This window comes from Populus euphratica, unplaced genomic scaffold (assembly GCF_000495115.2).
Source record: "Populus euphratica unplaced genomic scaffold, PopEup_1.0 scaffold45.1, whole genome shotgun sequence".
NCBI lineage: Eukaryota > Viridiplantae > Streptophyta > Magnoliopsida > Malpighiales > Salicaceae > Populus > Populus euphratica.
Genome location: NW_011499886.1, coordinates 306,324 through 325,484, shown reverse-complemented (window position 1 = coordinate 325,484; position 19,161 = coordinate 306,324). Strand labels below are relative to the sequence as shown.

Sequence of the window (19,161 nt, the reverse complement as noted above, 5' to 3'; positions counted from 1 at the left end):
ATAAAACTACACGGTAAAAGAATTAGGCATTTTATTTTTATTGAATACTCATGACTCTTTTTTTTAATAATGGACATATTAGTTTCATATATAATTATTCATAAAATAATTGTTAATATCATCATTAAAAACTTTTATTTTATTTAAAAGGTATATTGTTATTGTGTGATTTTTAAAATATCATTGTAATTTTTTATTTGAAAATAATTTTATTTTAGAATAAAAAAATATTTAAGAAAAAAAAAAAGTAGAGTGGCCAGGGGAGCCAGGTCTAGGCACTTTAAGCTTGTCTAGATGGCCAGGCTTGTGCACTGGACTTGAAAAGGAATTAAAACGCCCGTGCCGAAGTGCCTGTTTTTTCAATAACGAGCGAGCAAAACATCATCCGTTTGGGTAGATAATAAATTCCAGCCACTAGGGCTTGAGAATTTATTTATTTATTTTTTAATATATACGTTAATTTAATAAATTTATATACAGACTCAAAAGGGTTTGGTTAATTGAATGGAACTCCTTCCTTCCTTGCTTGCTTCCTTCCTTCCTTCCTAAAATAGACTCAAAAGGGTTTGGTTAATTGAGTGGAACTCCTTCCTTGCTTGCTTGCTTGCTTCCTTCCTTCCTTCCTAAAAACAATATTGTGAAAAGTCTTATTTCTTATTGGGACGCAAAGGAGTCATTAGTTTTAGAGTATTTTAGGAAGGATGATGAGCTTCTTAGCACAAAGTTGACGAGCTCTCCCACAGATTCTATTGTTTTACCTGTTCAAAAGCAATCATCTAAGACACGCAATTGACTAGATCAAGCACTGATGTGAACTTTAGATGAAGCATTCTTTTGTTTGAGCCTCCTCCTCCTTTCCGGCAGAGACGAACGATTCTACAAGGCCATGCACCAAATGGTTTTCGCCCTTTGGTCGCTGTCTTTTTATTCAACAAAATTGATGTGAGCTTGAAACCACAAGCGTGCATGCAACTGTTCTCAACCCCAAGGTGCGGCTGCACTTGGTCTCTTCCTGGCCATTGCCCGATTCCAAGAGGTTTTTTTCCCTCTAGAGTCGTAAATTTTTTTATAATTTATGGTTTAATTTGATGTTTTTATTTACTGGTTTTTCAAACTAGTTTAATAATATTTTTTTTAGTTCAGTATTTTCGATTTTTTTTCTAATGTTTTTGATTTTTTTAAACACACTTTATCTTCACAACTATATTTTTCTCTTAAAAGGAAAAGAAAAGGAGAAAGATAAATTAAAGTCTCTCTTTATAGACACACACACAAACACACATCAAGTATGGCTTACACGTATAGCATCCCTAATCTTTGAAAATCTTTCCATGGCTCTTAAAAGAAGTTGTTGTTGAAGGTAGTCGAATCCACAGTTATCAAACTTAGCTAGGGGTTTGGCTCGGAAACAAGTTACACAAGAAAATTAGAAAAGATAATTGAAATTTTAATATTTCAAATTAAAAAATTAAAAAATAATTCAAATATATGTAAGCTATATATATTATAAATAACAAAATTTTAAAAATTATTTTAAAATATTTATCTTTTCTTTTTAAATATTTAAATTAAAAAGTTCTTTTATTTGATATTAAAAAAACATAATGTTTTTCTTAAATCTCATGTTGAAAAAATAAAAACTTTTTTTTAGAGTCTATATAATAAAATTTGATATGAATTAAAAACCAATAAGTAAAGGGTAATTGGTTTATGTGCATAATAAGAAAAAAATCTTTGATTGCCTCTCATGCAAAGGCAATGCAAATTACACGCGGAAATGTTCATGTTTGTAGACATGCTATAGAAAAATACTAGCTATCTTACCCGTGTCACGCCGCAAGTTAAATAAAATTTTACTCATATATATAATTAAATAAGAGAAATCAAGAGACCGGTGATCAAAATATCTGTTTGGCAGCATTGTGGGTCTAAACAAATTATAGGAGACTGGTGATCAAAATATCTGTTTGGCAGCATTGTGGGTCTAAACAAATTATTATCAAAGCCCTCTCATCCCATGTAACTCATGGACATTAAAACAATTCATTTTGTCGGTTGGAAATTTTTTAAATGACAACTTTTTTTTTCATTGTTAAAATTTAACGACTCTTCTTTTTCTTTTTTCTTTTTTCTTTTTTAATCAGGGATTGAAAAATAATATAAAATTTTTTTATACTAAAACCAATTTTGTTTAAATTTTAAAGGATTAAAATTGTATAATTTATGTTATTTTTTAAAATTTAAATATATTTTTCATATAATTTTCAAAATTGTATAATTTATATTATTTTTTAAAATTTAAAAATTTAAATATATTTTTCATATAATTTCTAGCACGTCATCTACAGTCATATCTTTTTATTTTTAGTTTTTGTTCATCTAAAAAAATTCAAAACAACTTGCCTTCAATTATAATTAAATTATCCAAAATAATCTTTGAAAATCAAAATAAATTATTAAAAGAGACCGTGTCAATTTCTTTGTTTATAAACAATGTCGGCTCCACGTTAAACACCTCAAACGATTTAGTTTTTTTAAAAAAAGTCGTTTGCTAACCTAGCTATTCGTTGATTTAATATGGTAACCCGCGAGGATCATTGCATCCTCGCAGCTCGAGTTTATTTTTCCGAGATACAATGCCAGGTGGTTGAATGAGATGTGTGGAGGAAATACGAAGCCGTATTGGGAGCTGCGAGCCCGGTGAGCTTGAGGACAAGTGGAGAAAGTGGGAGGTTGCTGTAGCTGAACTTCAGGTCAAACTGATCATGCTGGCACAGTTGCTCCAGCAGCAGATTAAACTCCTCGCAGCAGTAAAAATTGATCATTATTATGCAGATGATAAAATTGATCATGCGGGCACAGGTGCATACCAAAAATGTATTAACAATTAATAATTAATAAATAACAAATAAAACTAAAACAATATCCTTTTTAGTGTTCAAGAATCCATTACTCATGACTACCAGAAAACTGTACTTTTAAGAAAATTTTATTTTGATCCCTATATTTTGCATGTTTTGCAATTCAGTCACTTAAATGTATACCTTTTCAATTTCATTCTTTCAAGTTATGTTTTAATTTGTTTTCTCTAACTTATCTAATATGTTGTTAAATGTCTCAACATTGAATTAATGATAATTTTACAAAACTAAGTTTTTGCTTCTTTTTAAAAAAAAAACTGAATTGAGATATAGAAAATTGAAATAGATATAAGAAAAGAAACAAAGGTCTTTTCCATAAAACACATGTAAAACTTTTATTTGATCCCTTAGTTTTAATTTTCTCATATTTTATTCCTTTTATTTTAGGTTGAGAGAAGAAAGAGAAGGTTATTGAAAAGGATGAGGAGAAAAAATGCTCTTGGATGGGTGAATTTCAACTGCTAATAACTTTGATTTTAGTGTTTATGTGAAATTTCACATTAAAAGAGGATAGTAGAAGTTGTTTTCAATTTTGATGATGCAAAAACAAATAGATTAGGTTTATAAAAAGCTAAAATTATTTGATTTTGATTTTTAGACCAATTAAAATATGTTTTGTTGTTGAAAATAAGATTTTAAAGATCTACAAAATTATTTTTTTCATGTTTCTGGGTGAAGAATAATTGAAGGTTAGATCTTATGAATCCAGAAACTTAAATTTTAATTTTTCAATCACTTGATGACTAGTAATGATTATAGAAAAATAATACCTTATTTATAATTTTTTTTTTTTAATATCACCTAGGCTAAGCCTAGGTGTGTAGGCTTAGCTAAAGGCACCTACACTGAAAGCCCAGAGGAATATAGATCATTCTTTTATGTTTAAGCATGCTTAAGCTTGATTTCTTAGGATTATATATATATATATATATATCTCTTATAATATATATATATAAATTAAAAAATAAATTAAGAAATAAGGAAAAATAATATTTGGCTCAATATTCCCTTCAAAATTAAAAAATAAATTAACAAATAAGGAAAAATAATATTTGGCTCAATAAATACATTTTTTTCTTGTTTAATTTAAATCATTTGAGGTTTGACAAGTATTTATTTTAATTTTTATAAGTTATGCTCGAATAATTGTGTTGTTAATAAAAAAATTCATTGTTCATAAAATTAAAAAACATAAGTAACAGAAAGGAATTTCAACAACAAAATGTATTTTTTTGTCAAGATTTAAATCATTAGTTTTATGAATATTTATTTTAATTATAGCAAGAAAAGTTAAATCCTCCTGAGTCATTTGCTGATACATTTATAAAAACAAAATCATATATACTTTATCAAGAATTAGAATCCAAGATAAATAAGAGAAAAAGAATAAAATGAGAGAAAGATAATCCAGGTAAGATATTTACATGTACATCTATCTTTATTTTTTACAAGAAATGTTAGTTTTTGGTTTTTAATAAGCTAACAACACTTTTCACGATTAAAATCCTTACTTTTCAAAAATTTGAGTTTTTATGGTAGTATTATTAATTTATTTATTAAAAATTTTATTTAAATATGATTTATAGAATTGTATTTTTTTTTTAAATTGCTCTTGAATATACAATGAAAATATTTTTTTTATTTTCTTATGATAATCTTTTCTAAGATTAATTATTCTCTTGTATTGTTTCTTGAAAATCATAACATGATTTTAAACATGAATAATGAATAAGGAAAGAGAGTTTTGCGAGAGAGTGAATGTTTGTTTTGTGTTAGGTTTACATTCAAAAATTCAATATTACTTATAAAAGATACGTGTTTTTACTAAGAAAAAAAAACAAATGCATTGATAGGAAAATAAAATTTGAAGTAAAAGAATTTTTTTTATAATTTCAGTTCATTGAAATTTCTTAACATATTTATTCTTGTTATCACAAAATTAAATAATAATAAAAATTGAAAATGGGGGTGCGCAATACATGAGTAGTTCATACGTATGGAGAGAGAGTTTCTAATAAAAGAACTAAATTTGGACCAATGCCATGATGACATCAGGCAGGCCATTAACAGATATAATGGATTTGATTTGGACAGGAGGCACATGCAATCTCGTCTCTTACCAGTATAGAGTTGAAGGCCCTGCAATTCTGACACAAACTAAATGCTAGAAAGTAACGTACGTGGATGAAGATCGACAATTCAAATCCTGACATTCTTTTTTCCCATGAGCTCGATAGATCTGTATCAGAATTTTCTGAAATTCTCAGCTCACCTAACAGCGCTCCCATACCAACCACAGACTCACATATCAAATTTATGGCCATGCCCCACTGTCTCCTCCCCCCATGTCCTCACACCATTAAATGTTCAGGATCACAACAACAACGCCATGCAGCTTCACTGTAACCATGAAGAAGTCCCTTCCACCTGTTCAATCACAGAGCTCAGAGAGTGGTTCTGGTGGTGCTGATCAAGTTTACAGCCAAAGCATCATAGTTCCTCCTACAGCCATATCAATAGCCGATGGCTTTGAAAAGAATGATCACTCATGGTACAACTTAAATCAGCGATGATACAGGATTCTCAAGCCAGCGATTAGAACTAGCAACGTTACTGCTAGTTTGTCGAAAGACAGCTAGCGTGTGTTTTGTTTCTAAATCATAACCAAGCTAATGTTAGAATACCTAATCATATATTTATCGTTTTGGTCCTTTTCTGTTTTCAAACTTCTTGTATCTCTTACTGATGCTTTTCTCTGTTTGTTTTCCACTACACAGGTTTGTCAATTCCCAAATCCCGACGGATCTATCAATTCAAGTTCAAGACATCACCTTTACTGTTCACAAGGTAACTAGCCAGCATGATAAAGTTACATCTCACCTGCTCAGGTGTAAAATCATTATATATATATATACACACACACACACATATCAAACATTAAACAAAATTATAACTAGGAGTGTCCATTAACTAAAGTTTAGCAAAGGAGAAGAATTGGAGACTTTCAGGGTGTAGGTTGATGGCAATTAACTGGGTTTATACTACTGTTCTTCGGGAAAGGGAGGGGGGGATAAGAAAGGATAAGAGAAGGACATGGCTCAACTTCAACAATGGCTAAAAACATCTCGATTTATTCTCTTATTTCTTCTGTTTAATATAGTAAATACAACTTCATGCTATGTTACACATTAAGAAAAGAAAAATCAATTCACAAAAACATCTTAAGTTATGAACACAACAAAATTAAGACTTCATCTGCGCTCACCAGAGTCATAAACATATTTCCCTTTTGCTCTTTCAATTGATTTATGAGTGCAAAATGTAAACAATACCAACAAGTCAATTCTCAAGGTACGAGCAAATCCTAATTAAGGTAACCTCCCTTGGTACGTGACAAGATTTCACCTATAGCTAAGGCAAAGTAAAACAACACACCAATGGATCTAATGCATTGTCTGTAAGAAATGAACTTCCAATGTGAATGAGCTGATATCATTTGATAACCACACTATTTCTCCTGATCCAGTATCCCGTGGTATCCAAATGTAGCTACATAGGCCGCTTGGAACTTCTGCCTTCAATTTCAAATTTTGGGTACGAACTCAAGCTTGAAAACTTCCCAGGTGGACCAGAAGCTTTTGAAATCATTCTAAAGTTCTGTTATGGTCTTACACTAGAATTAAACCCTAGCAACATTGCTCCACTAAGATGCGCATCAGAATTCCTAGAAATGAGTGAAGAACTTGATGATGGAAATCTCATCTCAAAGACAGAAGCTTTCCTCACATTTGTAGTCCGCTCATCATGGAAAGACACCATAACTGTTCTCAAATCCTGCGAAACTTTATCTCCATGGGCAGAAAACCTCCAAATAGTTAGAAGATGTTGTGAGTCAATAGCATGGAAAGCTTCTAGAGACAATTCAACAATAGGAGATATGGTTAATGATGAAGGATGTTGGTTTGATGATGTGGCTTCCCTTCGAGTTGATCATTTCATAAGAATTATAACTGCAATAAGGGCAAGGGGAACAAAACCAGAGATCATAGGTAAATGTATAATGCAATATGCAGAAAGATGGCTGCCAGGCATGGATGTGGAATTAGAAGGTCCAAGGAAATATGGAAATGGAAAGAATGAACTGCAGTTCAGTATTTTGATTGGAAGGAAGGAAGGTGAGGGTATTGAGCATAGCCAGGAGCAAAAGTCTATTTTTGAAAGCCTAGTAAGCATACTTCCTCCTCAACCAGAAGCAGTCCCATGTAAGTTCTTGCTGAAGATGTTGAAAATGGCAATGGTTTACTCTGCATCCCAAGCTTTGATCTCAGAGCTTGAGAAAAGAGTGGGGATGGTGTTGGAAAATGCCAATGTGAATGATCTTTTGATTCCTAATTATAAAAGTGAAGATCAGGAGAAATTAGTGAAGTGAGTATTCAACAATCTTATTCTCCTTAAGATTGCTTGACCTTCCCTAAAAAAATGTTGCAAGTCTTTTCACCATATCTAATTATGATTCATGTATTCATACAGCTCACTTGAACAACGAACAATGCACAACATAGAAGTGATACAGAGAATCGTTGAATATTTTCTGATGCATGAACAAAAGCAGCAGCAACCGTCACAGGCAGCAGGGAAATCAAGTGTTAGTAAGCTTTTGGACAGTTATCTAACTGTGGTTGCAAAGGACCCTGATCTCTCCATTACCAAGTTTCAAGTTTTGGCTGAAGCCCTGCCAGAAAAAGCTCGGACATGTGATGACGGTCTTTATGGAGCCATTGACACCTATCTCAAGGTTTGCCTTCAGTTGTCTTTCTGGTACTCATCCTTTTAGATAAGCATTATGGCAAAGCCTAAAAACTCCATTATTCTTTCCAGGATCATCCTTTGCTCTCTGAGCATGACCGAAAAAGGCTGTGCAGAATAATGAACTGCGGGAAGTTATCGCTTGATGCATGCTCGCATGCAGCACAAAATGATAGGTTGCCTCTACGAACAGTTATTCAGGTAAAACATACAACAATCCTCAACTATAAATCAAAAATACTCATCATTTCTAAATCAAAACAAATATGCCTGTCATGGTGCCCGTGTTGTAAATTTATGTCTTTTCTTTCGGTCATTAAATCCAAAGCCATAAGGGTGGCCAAGAGCCACAACATGTCAAGTATAAAGGAGGATCAAGTGGTATGACTCTACAATGCTTAATAAAGGACACAGAAAATTGGTAGTTTAGCTGTTTAGAAGGCAAGGAAAGCTGCAATGTCATCTAGAGTATAAATTGGTAAAATCTGAGAGATAGCATCAGGTCAACTTTGCGCATTTTGAAGAACCTTCCAAGTGCCAACAAAACACAATGCACTTCACATAATCACACATGCTCTAAAAAGTTTCCGACTAACAACAGTTTTATTCCCACAGAGGTCTGTTATATGATTCTACTTTACTCTGCCTGAGATATCACTCAACACAAATTTTTCACCACCTTGAACTACATTCCACTCAAGCTTGCAACTCCTGCCCATATCAAACCACCCTTACCATCATCAGCACAAGGAAAAATATTCTAATTAAGTTATCTTCCAGTTGTTCTTTACTAACTTCATCTGCTTAAATACACAGTCCTTCCAGTTCTGTCTCTCTGTAAACTAAAAGGGGCTCTGGATTAAACAAAGGATAGGGGGATTAATGCAGTGAATGACACCTAATTACATAAAATCTACAATTACCCTAATACACAATTCTGAGATACCAAGAAAAAGCCGCAGGAACGAACTTTTGGACACCAAAGCTACATGAAGTGTATGTGTGTCCAAAACATTCCCATTTACTACCACTGACTTCCATTTCAGCCATAGGAACCTAGTAATCAAACTAAATGCAATGTGTGCTACCCCTGTTGTTGAGAAATGTGTGCTATCTCAGTTGTTGTTTTTGGAATGTTTTACTGTAAGACAATGCCAACTTCTATGCAAGATGCAACCACATAAAAATGAAAGAAGTTTTATATGACTAACTGGCTTGCTTTATTGTCAATCCCCACTCTGCCACATGAGAGATTGATGATATTGTAAAAAGCACGGTAATCAGCAATATTTCAAAACATTAGGTCAAATCCAAAAACCACTCCAACCAAAAGCTGCTAAAACACTCCCTGTCTTTGAACAAGTATTCTCAAAAACAAACCCCAGTGTAAATCACAGACCTTTACAGCATGGTGTGCAAATACGCGCCAAAAACAAAGGGAAAGACTATAGGACTTTTATAATTCATCAAAATTTACATTTCTCATCTAAGATGAAATGGGCATGCAGGTGTTGTTCTGTGAGCAAATAAAAATAAGGGCAGCAATGCAAGGAAAAGAGCCAGTAGCAAATGGTAACAGCTCAGAACAAGAAATAACTCAAACATCAACAAAAACTGAGATCAGGACCCTAAGAGCAGAGCTAGAGAATGTAAAGATGCAAATGACAGAGCTGCAGAGGGACTATTTTGAACTGCAACACGATTACAGAAAGAAAAACAACAAGCATATGAATAGATCGGCTTGGAATTTTGGTTGGACAAAGATCAGAACATCAGCTCTTTTCCATAGAAAATCAGATGGGAATTTAAGCGGACAAGTACATAAGATACCCAATTCACTTGGCCACAAAATGAATTTCAGAAGAAGACTATTCATATCATGATTTTATATGAATTACATGTTTTCTAAACGAAAGTCCACCTGTAACCAAAAAGGGCTTGGTGCATCTTTCTTGTTGAAGCATACAATAAGCCATGTTGTAGTTTCATTCAATGTAAAAAAAGCTTGCCAGGAATAAATCCCAGTGCATCACATCAGCCTCATTCCTATCAATCCTATAGGGGTATCCACTATCCCACTCACTGAAGCCATTACCAAATCCATAATTCGAAGCCCACTTTGTTTCAATAACAATCAACTGCCAAAAAGAAAACTTTGTTTTGCACTAGCATTCTACAAGCACATGAATCCTAATCTTTCAAATAATAATTTGCAACTGTGATAGCTACCATCAATGTAAGAACACCATTATTCCCATGTTATATAATATCTCAGCAGCACCAATCAAATTAAATCCGATAATATCCAACACAAATAATCATAGTAAACCAGAATTTACCAAAATCAACCAACATTTCTCATTTCTCAATTAAAATAAAACCCGAAAATCTACACTACCTAGAATTAGCAGTGGAGCTCCTCATGCTGCTCCAAGGAAACTTAGCCTTCTCAGTCGCCACATCACCGCGACCACGACCGCCGCGCCATCCGCTGCCGCCGCCGACACTTTCCTTCTTCTTGTCATGAAGCCAGTGATTCTTATTATCCTCAACAAAACTACTCTCCGGTGCCTTCTTACTCATTTTCGCCCTCTCTTCCTCAATAACTCTAATCGGAAATAAATGGGGCGAAATCGAGAGGGGAGTTTTAAGCGTGACGTATGCTTTTTTATAGTCAGGCTTGGCGATTAGGAATCCGCCGCGTTTCTTCTTTTTTCCTTCCATGTTAAGAGTGCGTACCTTTTCGACGTCGAAGCCGTAGAGCGATTCGAGGACGCGCTTGATTTCGATTTTGGAGGCTGAAGGGATTGTTTTTAGTGCGATTTCAGAGATATTTGTGTATGTTGTAGGCATCAGGAGTTTTATGGGGAGGTTTGCGAAGTTTATTACTCTTCTTCCCAATCTGCCTGCCATCTGTTTGCTGAAATGTAGCTGCTATTGCCTACACCAGTGAGCTAGGAGGAGGGTTTATAAGAGTGGGAGGAGAAGCGGTGGTGTCAAGTGCGTGGTTTGTACAGTTGTGCTGGAGGATTTGGGCTCGAAAACCTTTATTGGGCTTGTGTTTGGGCCCTTCCTTCCTTAGGCAGCAGATGTTGTGACGACTTGATTTTTTTCCCTCTCCTCGTCCTCTGTTTAGTTATATTGTTTTTATGGAAATTTACTCCCTCTACTGTAGCTTAATTATTTTTTAATAAAATTATCGTTTATATTTTTATAATTTGATAACACTGTATATACAAGGAAAAACAAATCAAATTATTTACAAGATTATCATTACATTTTAATTAATAACTAAAAAATCATTATTATGTTAAAATTACAAAAGCAAGAGATATTAAAAATTAAAGGAAATCTAAAAAATAAACCCTAAAAATTCACCAATGAAAGAACATGAGTCTCTTTTCTATTCCACCGATAACACTGGGACTCTATCAGCCCTGTTCATGAAAATCAAAAACACCAGCAACAACATTGTTCTTAATCGAATATCACCCACATCATAATCTCCTTCTCCATTCAAGCAAACACAACCCCTCTTCCACCCAAAACCAATCTTTTTTCTCGATCCATATCCATCATTTTTATCAAAAAACACTAGCCTCCTTTTCAATTTTTCCCATCGCCGTACCTAGCCTCAATCATCTCCTCTCACAACACAACTTGTGACCACTGTCTAGAGGAGACTAAAATCCACACCAAGAAAAAAAATTAAAGGAAATCTAAAAAATAAACCCTAAAAATTCACCAATGAAAGAACATGAGTCTCTCTTTTCTATTCCACCGATAACACTGGGATTCTATCAGCCCTGTTCATGAAAATCAAAAACACCAGCAACAACATTGTTCTTAATCGAATATCACCCACATCATAATCTCCTTCTCCATTCAAGCAAACACAACCCCTCTTCCACCCAAAACCAATCTTTTTTCTCGATCCATATCCATCATTTTTATCAAAAAACACTAGCCTCCTTTTCAATTTTTCCCATCGCCGTACCTAGCCTCAATCACCTCCTATCACAACACAATTTGTGACCACTGTCTAGAGACTAAAATCCACACCAAGAAAAAAAAATCAATCTTCCCTCATTTTCCCAAGCTTTCTTTTACTCACACCATACCATAGTCAATCTCATCCCCGTTACCCTTCAAACTGAATTAACGATCATTTCAACCGCCACTGCAACCTCTTTCTCCACCAATAACCACGACAGCAACTCCAAACACCCACAAAACAAAAGGAACAATAACCTTGCACATAGGCTACTATCACCAACAAAATGAGATCTAATGACAGAAACAGTAAAATGCCCCATCTGTGGGAGACTGAAATTAAACAAAAACAAAACCATTCCAAGCATTTCAAATGCAAACATCTTAAAAACCTTGAAAAAATTAGGAAACCTATAATTCAAAGAAAAAACAAATTTGGTGACTTCAACTAAAAATCAAGGGAAAAAAATAACACCCACTGGAAAGCCAACCCCACAAAACCCAAATCTGCGGCTCGGAAATAGATAAATCAAGGCCCAAACATCATTTCAAAACACGTGCGTGGTTTTGTTATCTGCATAAAATCCATTCTTACCTGAGTCCACACGTGCAACAAGAAAATATATTCATTTTGAAGGGCTTCAATACACAGATTGAGATTCTAAAGAACTCTAGTCATCCGTATCTCAAAGGAATCACAAATCAAATCAATACCATGTTCTCTTCCTTTTGGTAGGAATCCGTGTTGAATTCAAATGTTCTCGAACGAAGACTGCCTAGATTTTAAACCAAAAGAAACCTCCATCTACTGGTAGGAATCTGCATTGAGAAGCATTTATCCATGTACAACTTGGATGCCTAAATTTTAAACCAAAAGTAACCTCCATCTACAGGGCTACTTCAATGAATTCCCTTTTGCTGTCAGGGTGACTATGATTCCTTCTTTTTTACTTGGTATGGATATTTCTGGTATATTGAAATGCTGCTCATGACGAGTGGAAGAGCCACAAGAATGTAAATTGAAGGTGGCTTCCCTTCAAACAAGAACTGAAGCAAGGCCGTTACAAGAAGTGCAGAAACAATGACAAACCCCTGCAGGCATCAAGAAAACTTTGTGGGGATAAAGTTTTTATTTTATTTTAATACCAGATAATTGCATTATGAAGTAATACTTGTACTTTATGATTTTTTCTAATTGTGTCTGTGTGTTGATTTTATTTTATTTTCTATTTGAGTACTTGTACTCCCACGATTTGATCAATTACATATCTCCATTAATTTTGTTGCCGAAATGCTTACATGACAATTAACACTTCATCAGCCATTGATTTTGTTTTTCTATTTGAGTACTTGTACTCAAAATTTGATCAATCAAACGCATCAATTAGTTTCTAATACAAATATGCTGATGTGGTATCTATCTCCATGTCAAATGGGTCTAGGTGTTAGAAACTGACATGCATAAATGGCAATTGAAGTACCTTTACTTCATGATTTTTTCTCAAGTAAATGACTCTATATATCCTTATATAATTCAACAAATCTCTAATATCTCCCTAATTTCTAATTGTCTTTTATGTCCTTATATATACCACTGCTCTAATATGTATTTTTATCCAATTTGTTCATCCAAATTGGCATAATTATATTCTTTTTATCTTAAAAATACCCATGAGAAATACAAGGATATGATTTTAATTTTTTTTAAAAAGAAAACTTTTTATTTTAAAAAAATTTAAAGACCGAGTAATTTTGACTTTTTTTTATTTTTTATGACATTTAAAAAAAAATTGAACAATTTTCCTACCATATCCTCATACAGCTACATGATATTTTTGAAATGAAAAATATAGTTATGTCAATTTTGATGAAAAAACTTGACAAACGTACATATTGAAAAATTAAATAATGTACAATGATATAATATAACAGACAATGAATTAAACCCTAACTAATGAATAAGAAAAATAAAAGTTCACCTAACTAATTAGATTTATTGGTTTTCTTTTTAATATTTTGTTTTCTTTTATTATTTTTTCAATGTCTTAATAGAAAATTGAAAATGTTGTAAAAGGAAGAAATGATGTTTATTTCAGTTTTTTCAATTTCCTGATAGTTTTATTGTTTTTCTTTTTAATATCCACTTTAACACTGCATTTACCTTTCTCACACCACCAGCGTAGCTTGTGACAAGGCCCACGAGAATTCCACCTAGAGCATTCGCTACAACTGGAATCTGAAAAATAAGCAAGCACAGCTTGTCAGTGTTAAACCACACATGATACAGCTGTTAGCAGGTATGCCATTAGAAGGAAAATTAAAAATGCTGTCCGTAAGATAACTGGCAACAATTTTCGTAAACTTTAGAATGCAATACAGCTGAGGCTTGAAGAAAAGAAGCTGGAGGAACAAAGAGCATCATGCACACAACATATCAACTCACAACTACTCTAAACCAAATACCCACCCCCCATCCTCAGATTCTGAATTTCAAAATATACATACTTCAAATATATATCGCAGATAAATTTCACAAATCCAAAGCAATATGCAACGCAAGATGCACACTTGAGGCCCTCAAATTAAATTACTAACTGGAATTTTAACAAGCCCACGAGATAACCAGCTACCTATTGTTCCTTGAGTAACCAGAAGAAGAAGAAAATTCTGAGTCACAGGAGATTGGCAGCAAACCAAAAACATTCCAAATCAAAGCAGGTATCCTAACAATAACAGCTGCCCAGTATGGATGAGCTTCACCATCCAGCTATAATTGTGTCAGTTCAAAAGATGTAAACCAAGGGAAGACAAATATGATCTAAAGACAATTTCTCCTGTCCTTTGGACCACCTAATGATTATGAGATGCTCTATACAGCAAGAAAACTTCTTCAACTGAAAAACCATGACCACAAATCAACTGGAGTTGTTTTCTATTTCATGACCAGATTTGGATTGAGAACTTTCACCAATCCCATTCCAACTACCCTTTGTCACTTCAACTATTTTGCCAAGTATGCCAAGGTCATCAATGAGATCAATTGCAAGAAGTATTGGATAAGATTATTACCATTGTTAGAGGAGTCCAACCATAAAAGTATCCATGCTGTCTGATAGCTTCTCCATCTGGAGACTTAGTGGTGCTGGCCAACAAGCATAAGCTTCCAACAATTGACATTTCTACAGTCATCAGGTATGACGAGTGTTTCTTAACCTGAAATGATGGGAAATAATGTTGGAAGGGATGGAAAAGAAAAACACCTGTAAGATCATTTAAATACAAGTTTCAAACCTGAGAAGCCCACTGACACAAAGCTGAAGCTAGACCAGAGAGAACTGAAGCAACCAGGACAGGAATGATCCCATAAAATAAAATTTGCTCAGGATCACTACTGCCAGAGCGTTTGCTAGAGCCCTCACCGATGCTTAGAAGAACAGCTGCCATTATCAGCAAGAACAGAGCCCCAATTTGTTGAATTGATTGTTTCTGCCTGCACATTCCCATCAGAAAATAATATAAAGAGAGTTTCCAATACAATCCTAAAACTTATCATAACTGGTTCCATATAAATAGATACAGTTGAGTGTCTTTTCATAATCTACTGCATGCTATTAAAAGATGATGACTTTAAAAGATGTTGGTACCAATGGATAATGGCATGGAAATCTGCATACTCATAAAATATCCAAAAGATGTTGCATGCTCATAAAATATCCAAAAGAGAAGGTCATCATATAGTAGCTCTGGAAAAGAAGATGACTTTAAATACCAGCTTGATCTGCATGCTATTTCAAGAATTCTTAAGCAATCAAGAGCAAGAGATGAAAGTCTACTAAAGATATAAACCAACAGCAATATGTACATAACAACTTCAAGCCTTTCTTACACTGACTAGTGAGCCACTGCAAGATATGAACTTGTAAGGAATTCGTTTGAAAATAAAACAGTAAGTTTCAAATCAACGAGACAGTTATTGGGTGGAGCATTGCAAAGACATGAGAATCAAGCCTCAAATAAACCTAGATAAGGAATCATTTCAATGTTCTATAAGATATTAAATGCTTGAACTTCGAGAATCATTGCTGCATGCTTACTACAGTTCAAAAGCAACGAATAATGTACCAATAAAAAATAGAAATTCATGAACATACCTCAATATTATGTATGTAAAGAGTGCGGTAAAAAATACTTTTGTCTGGTTCAATATTGAAAATGTGAGTGAATCAAGATTCTTGTAAGATATCAGCAGCAAGCTGTTTTGCAGAGCATAAATAGCTGCAGGAAGTCCTGATGCAGTCAACGACCCAACCAAAGTCCACTGACTGAACACTTTCTTCAAACTACCATCTCTTACCATGAGAATTAGGGCACATACAACCTGAAGAACATAAGGAAAAGAGTAGATGATCATTTGTGTTTAAATATAGTATCCATTCTAGATTGAAAAAACAAAGTAGGTATTGCTCTTGACCTTGTCCTCTCCTATAAAAAAATCAATGAAGAGAGACTAAAATTAATGTACGTGGGACTTTAATTACCTTAGCTAACTCACATGTCAAAACAGACGTAGTCACGATTACTTCACGTCTGCATGAAACTCAATGAATTGGTGACTGAAATTTCACAGGAAATACTTACCAATAACATTTGTCAACATACAGGAAACAGATAAGACCATAACAAATCACATTCATCGGATCCATTAAAGCTTGGGCTAGATTAAGAACCCAAAACAACAGCCAGATTGTGCACAATTTCACAGATTTTCCGGGCCGCAGGGGCGTCAGAATCAGTGAGTCAAGAAACAAAAGCAAACACGGAAAGAAGTCTTGGTATTGATAAGATACGTCCAACGTAGCTGATTTTAACTTGGGGCCAAATAAAAGGAAGAGCTGAAACAACAACTATAATAGACCTAGATGATTTTGTAATAAACCACGTCAAGTCAAAACATAAAAGTATTTATGCATCCAGATTGTTGCAGTACTGCAAAACGCTAACATTGGTTCCTCAACTATGACCGGAATTCGCAGTCATTGATGATGTAAATAAAGCAGCATTTTAAATCAAATTCATTCAGGAGAATTGAATTCTAGCAGTACCAAATTTACATGGAAAAATAATAAATAGGAAAGGCTTATATAAAATCGTAGGGGGGGAGAAAAAGGAAAGTACCCGGTGAAGCGTTTGGAGATGAGAGGCTGAGCTCCGTATTGAAGAGTGAGCAAAATGGAGTATAGCCAGACCCTTGGGTTGGTTCTCTCCGATCCGGAGGCTCCACCTTTCCGCTTCGTCGTCGCCATTTTTGGAGAGGCGACCTTCGTACTCACTCTCTCTGTTTTCTTGCCTTCTCTTTTTCCTGTGTTGTCAGCTCTGGAAATTAAAATCCACGAAGAAAAGCATTATACTTTCCTTTTCTTCTTCTTTCTTTCTTTCTCTCTCTCTCTCTCTCTGTTTATCATTGACCACAGCGTTTACGTCGTCGCATCGACGTTTTATTTTTATTTTCTCATTATCGTGAATGTTGCCGACAGTACTGTTCTAGTATTTGTTTTTTTATAAGTGTTTTTATTTATAAATATATTAAAATAATTTTATTAAATTTTTTTAAAAAAATTAATATTAGCATATTAAAATAATTAAAAAATATATAAAATAATTTGAAGCATGAAAAATACAAAAAAATTATATATTTTAAATATTTTTAAAACACGAAAACAAATGGGTTATTGGATTTGTAGCGCTGCTTTGCCATAATAATATTTTTTTAATATAAAAATAAAATAATACTATAACAACCCTATAACAAGGAAAACAAATCTTAGATAACTCGAGTTAGTCCATAAATTTAGTGATTATGGCACAAGATTGAGATAAATCCAATAAAAATAAATGATAGGATGATCATTTTCAAATAAATTAAACTATGAAAAATTAAATTAAAATAAATAAATTTATAAAAAAGTTATAAAAAAACCAATTTATATTAATTTTTGAAACTAGTAACTTTAGTCATGAACATAAAATTATTTTCATAAAAGACAAACTATAAAAAATAACAAACAATGATAAAAAAAATATTATTTTTTAAAAATAAAAAAAAATAAAAAAGAAGGAAAGCCAGGGCAAAACTCCCAAGCTTCATTTATCTCTCAACTAGATTAAGTCAAAAACCTTAATTTTTAATTAATTTAATTTTAAATAATAAAGTCATAAAAAAAACTTGCCCAAGACAAAAGACAACAATAAAAAAAATAGGATTAAATTGTACTTTTATAACTTATTAAATTTTGAAGCATGAAAAATACAAAAAAAAAATATTTTTTAAATATTTTTAAAACATGAAAACAAATGGGTTATCGGATTTGTAGCGCTGCTTTGTCCCATAGATAGAATAATATTTTTTTAATATAAATATAAAAAAGTTAGATTTTAGATTATTAGTTTAAATAGTAATTTAAATGATATTACTAAAATAATACTATAACAACCCTGTATCAAGGAAAATAAATCTTAGATAACTCGAGTTAGTCTATAAATTTAGTGATTATGGCACAAGATTGAGATAAACTCAATAAAAATAAATGATAAGATGATCATTTTCAAATAAATTAAACTATGAAAAATTAAATTAAAATAAATAAATTTATAAAAAAGTTATAAAAAAACTGACTTATGTTAATTTTTGAAACTAGTAACTTTAGTCATGAATATAAAATTATTTTTATAAAAGACAAACTATAAAAAATAACAAACAATAATAAAAAAAATATTATTTTTTTTTTTTAAAAAAAAGAGGAAAGCCAGGGCAAAACTCCCGAGCTTCATTTATCTCTCAACTAGATTCAGTCAAAAACCTTAATTTTTAATTAATGTAATTTTAAATAATAAAATCATAAAAAAAAACTAGCCCAATACAAAAGACAACAATAAAAAAATAAGATTAAATTGTACTTTTATAACTTATTAAAAAAAAAGATGATGAAATTTGAAATATTAAATATTAAAAAAAATAAAAATAAAAAATATTTATAATTTCGTTCAAAAAAAAATAAAAAGCACATAAATTAAATGCAAATGAGAAATAATTTTCAGGTGTTAGTGCGACTTTTATAAGAGAGCTAGCGTTGCATTTGAGGGCAGGTTAGAGAAAATAAAATAAAAAATAATTATTGATGTCAAACATGATGTACATTATTTGCATGGTGTCGATAACTTTCAAACACCATCCTAAAAGATTGTATTTAATGATCTGATAACCTTTTATTAATAGCATGAATAACGCAGGGGTTGTCTACACGCTAATATACAATATATGCAAGCTCCAATATATTTTTTAATTATATTTAATAAATTTAATTTACAATATCCTTAAATGCACTTAGAATTTACAATAAAAATAATTTAAAATGAAAAAAACCCATTAAATAAGAGTTTTGTG

The 19,161-nt window shown here is 32.6% G+C and overlaps 3 protein-coding genes across 4 annotated transcripts; 1 reads left to right on the top strand and 2 right to left on the bottom strand.

Annotated features, from left to right (window-relative positions):
- The first annotated feature begins 4,891 nt into the window (after positions 1 to 4,891).
- LOC105130284 (BTB/POZ domain-containing protein DOT3-like) lies at positions 4,892 to 9,759 on the top strand. 2 transcript variants are annotated; one of them, XM_011032711.1, is made up of 6 exons: positions 4,892 to 5,472; positions 5,699 to 5,768; positions 6,448 to 7,346; positions 7,452 to 7,716; positions 7,800 to 7,928; positions 9,236 to 9,759. In XM_011032711.1, exons 1-6 carry the CDS (start codon positions 5,285 to 5,287, stop codon positions 9,608 to 9,610), a joined length of 1,926 nt encoding a protein of 641 aa, XP_011031013.1. In that variant the 5' UTR covers positions 4,892 to 5,284; the 3' UTR covers positions 9,611 to 9,759. The 2 variants fall into 2 exon arrangements, with proteins under 2 accessions (XP_011031013.1, XP_011031014.1); XM_011032712.1 differs by having other exon boundaries at positions 4,892 to 5,595.
- A 190-nt stretch (positions 9,760 to 9,949) lies between these two features.
- On the bottom strand, positions 9,950 to 10,724 carry LOC105130283 (Ribosomal protein L23/L15e family protein). Its single transcript, XM_011032710.1, has one exon. It carries the CDS (start codon positions 10,638 to 10,640, stop codon positions 10,122 to 10,124), a length of 519 nt encoding a protein of 172 aa, XP_011031012.1. The 5' UTR covers positions 10,641 to 10,724; the 3' UTR covers positions 9,950 to 10,121.
- Positions 10,725 to 12,311: 1,587 nt separating this feature from the next.
- Positions 12,312 to 17,193, bottom strand: LOC105130282 (CMP-sialic acid transporter 5-like). Its single transcript, XM_011032709.1, has 7 exons — positions 16,896 to 17,193; positions 16,259 to 16,307; positions 15,872 to 16,098; positions 15,012 to 15,210; positions 14,790 to 14,933; positions 13,882 to 13,956; positions 12,312 to 12,812 (listed from the first exon to the last, which is right to left on the bottom strand). Exons 1-7 carry the CDS (start codon positions 17,021 to 17,023, stop codon positions 12,651 to 12,653), a joined length of 984 nt encoding a protein of 327 aa, XP_011031011.1. The 5' UTR covers positions 17,024 to 17,193; the 3' UTR covers positions 12,312 to 12,650.
- Between the last annotated feature and the right edge of the window lie 1,968 nt (positions 17,194 to 19,161).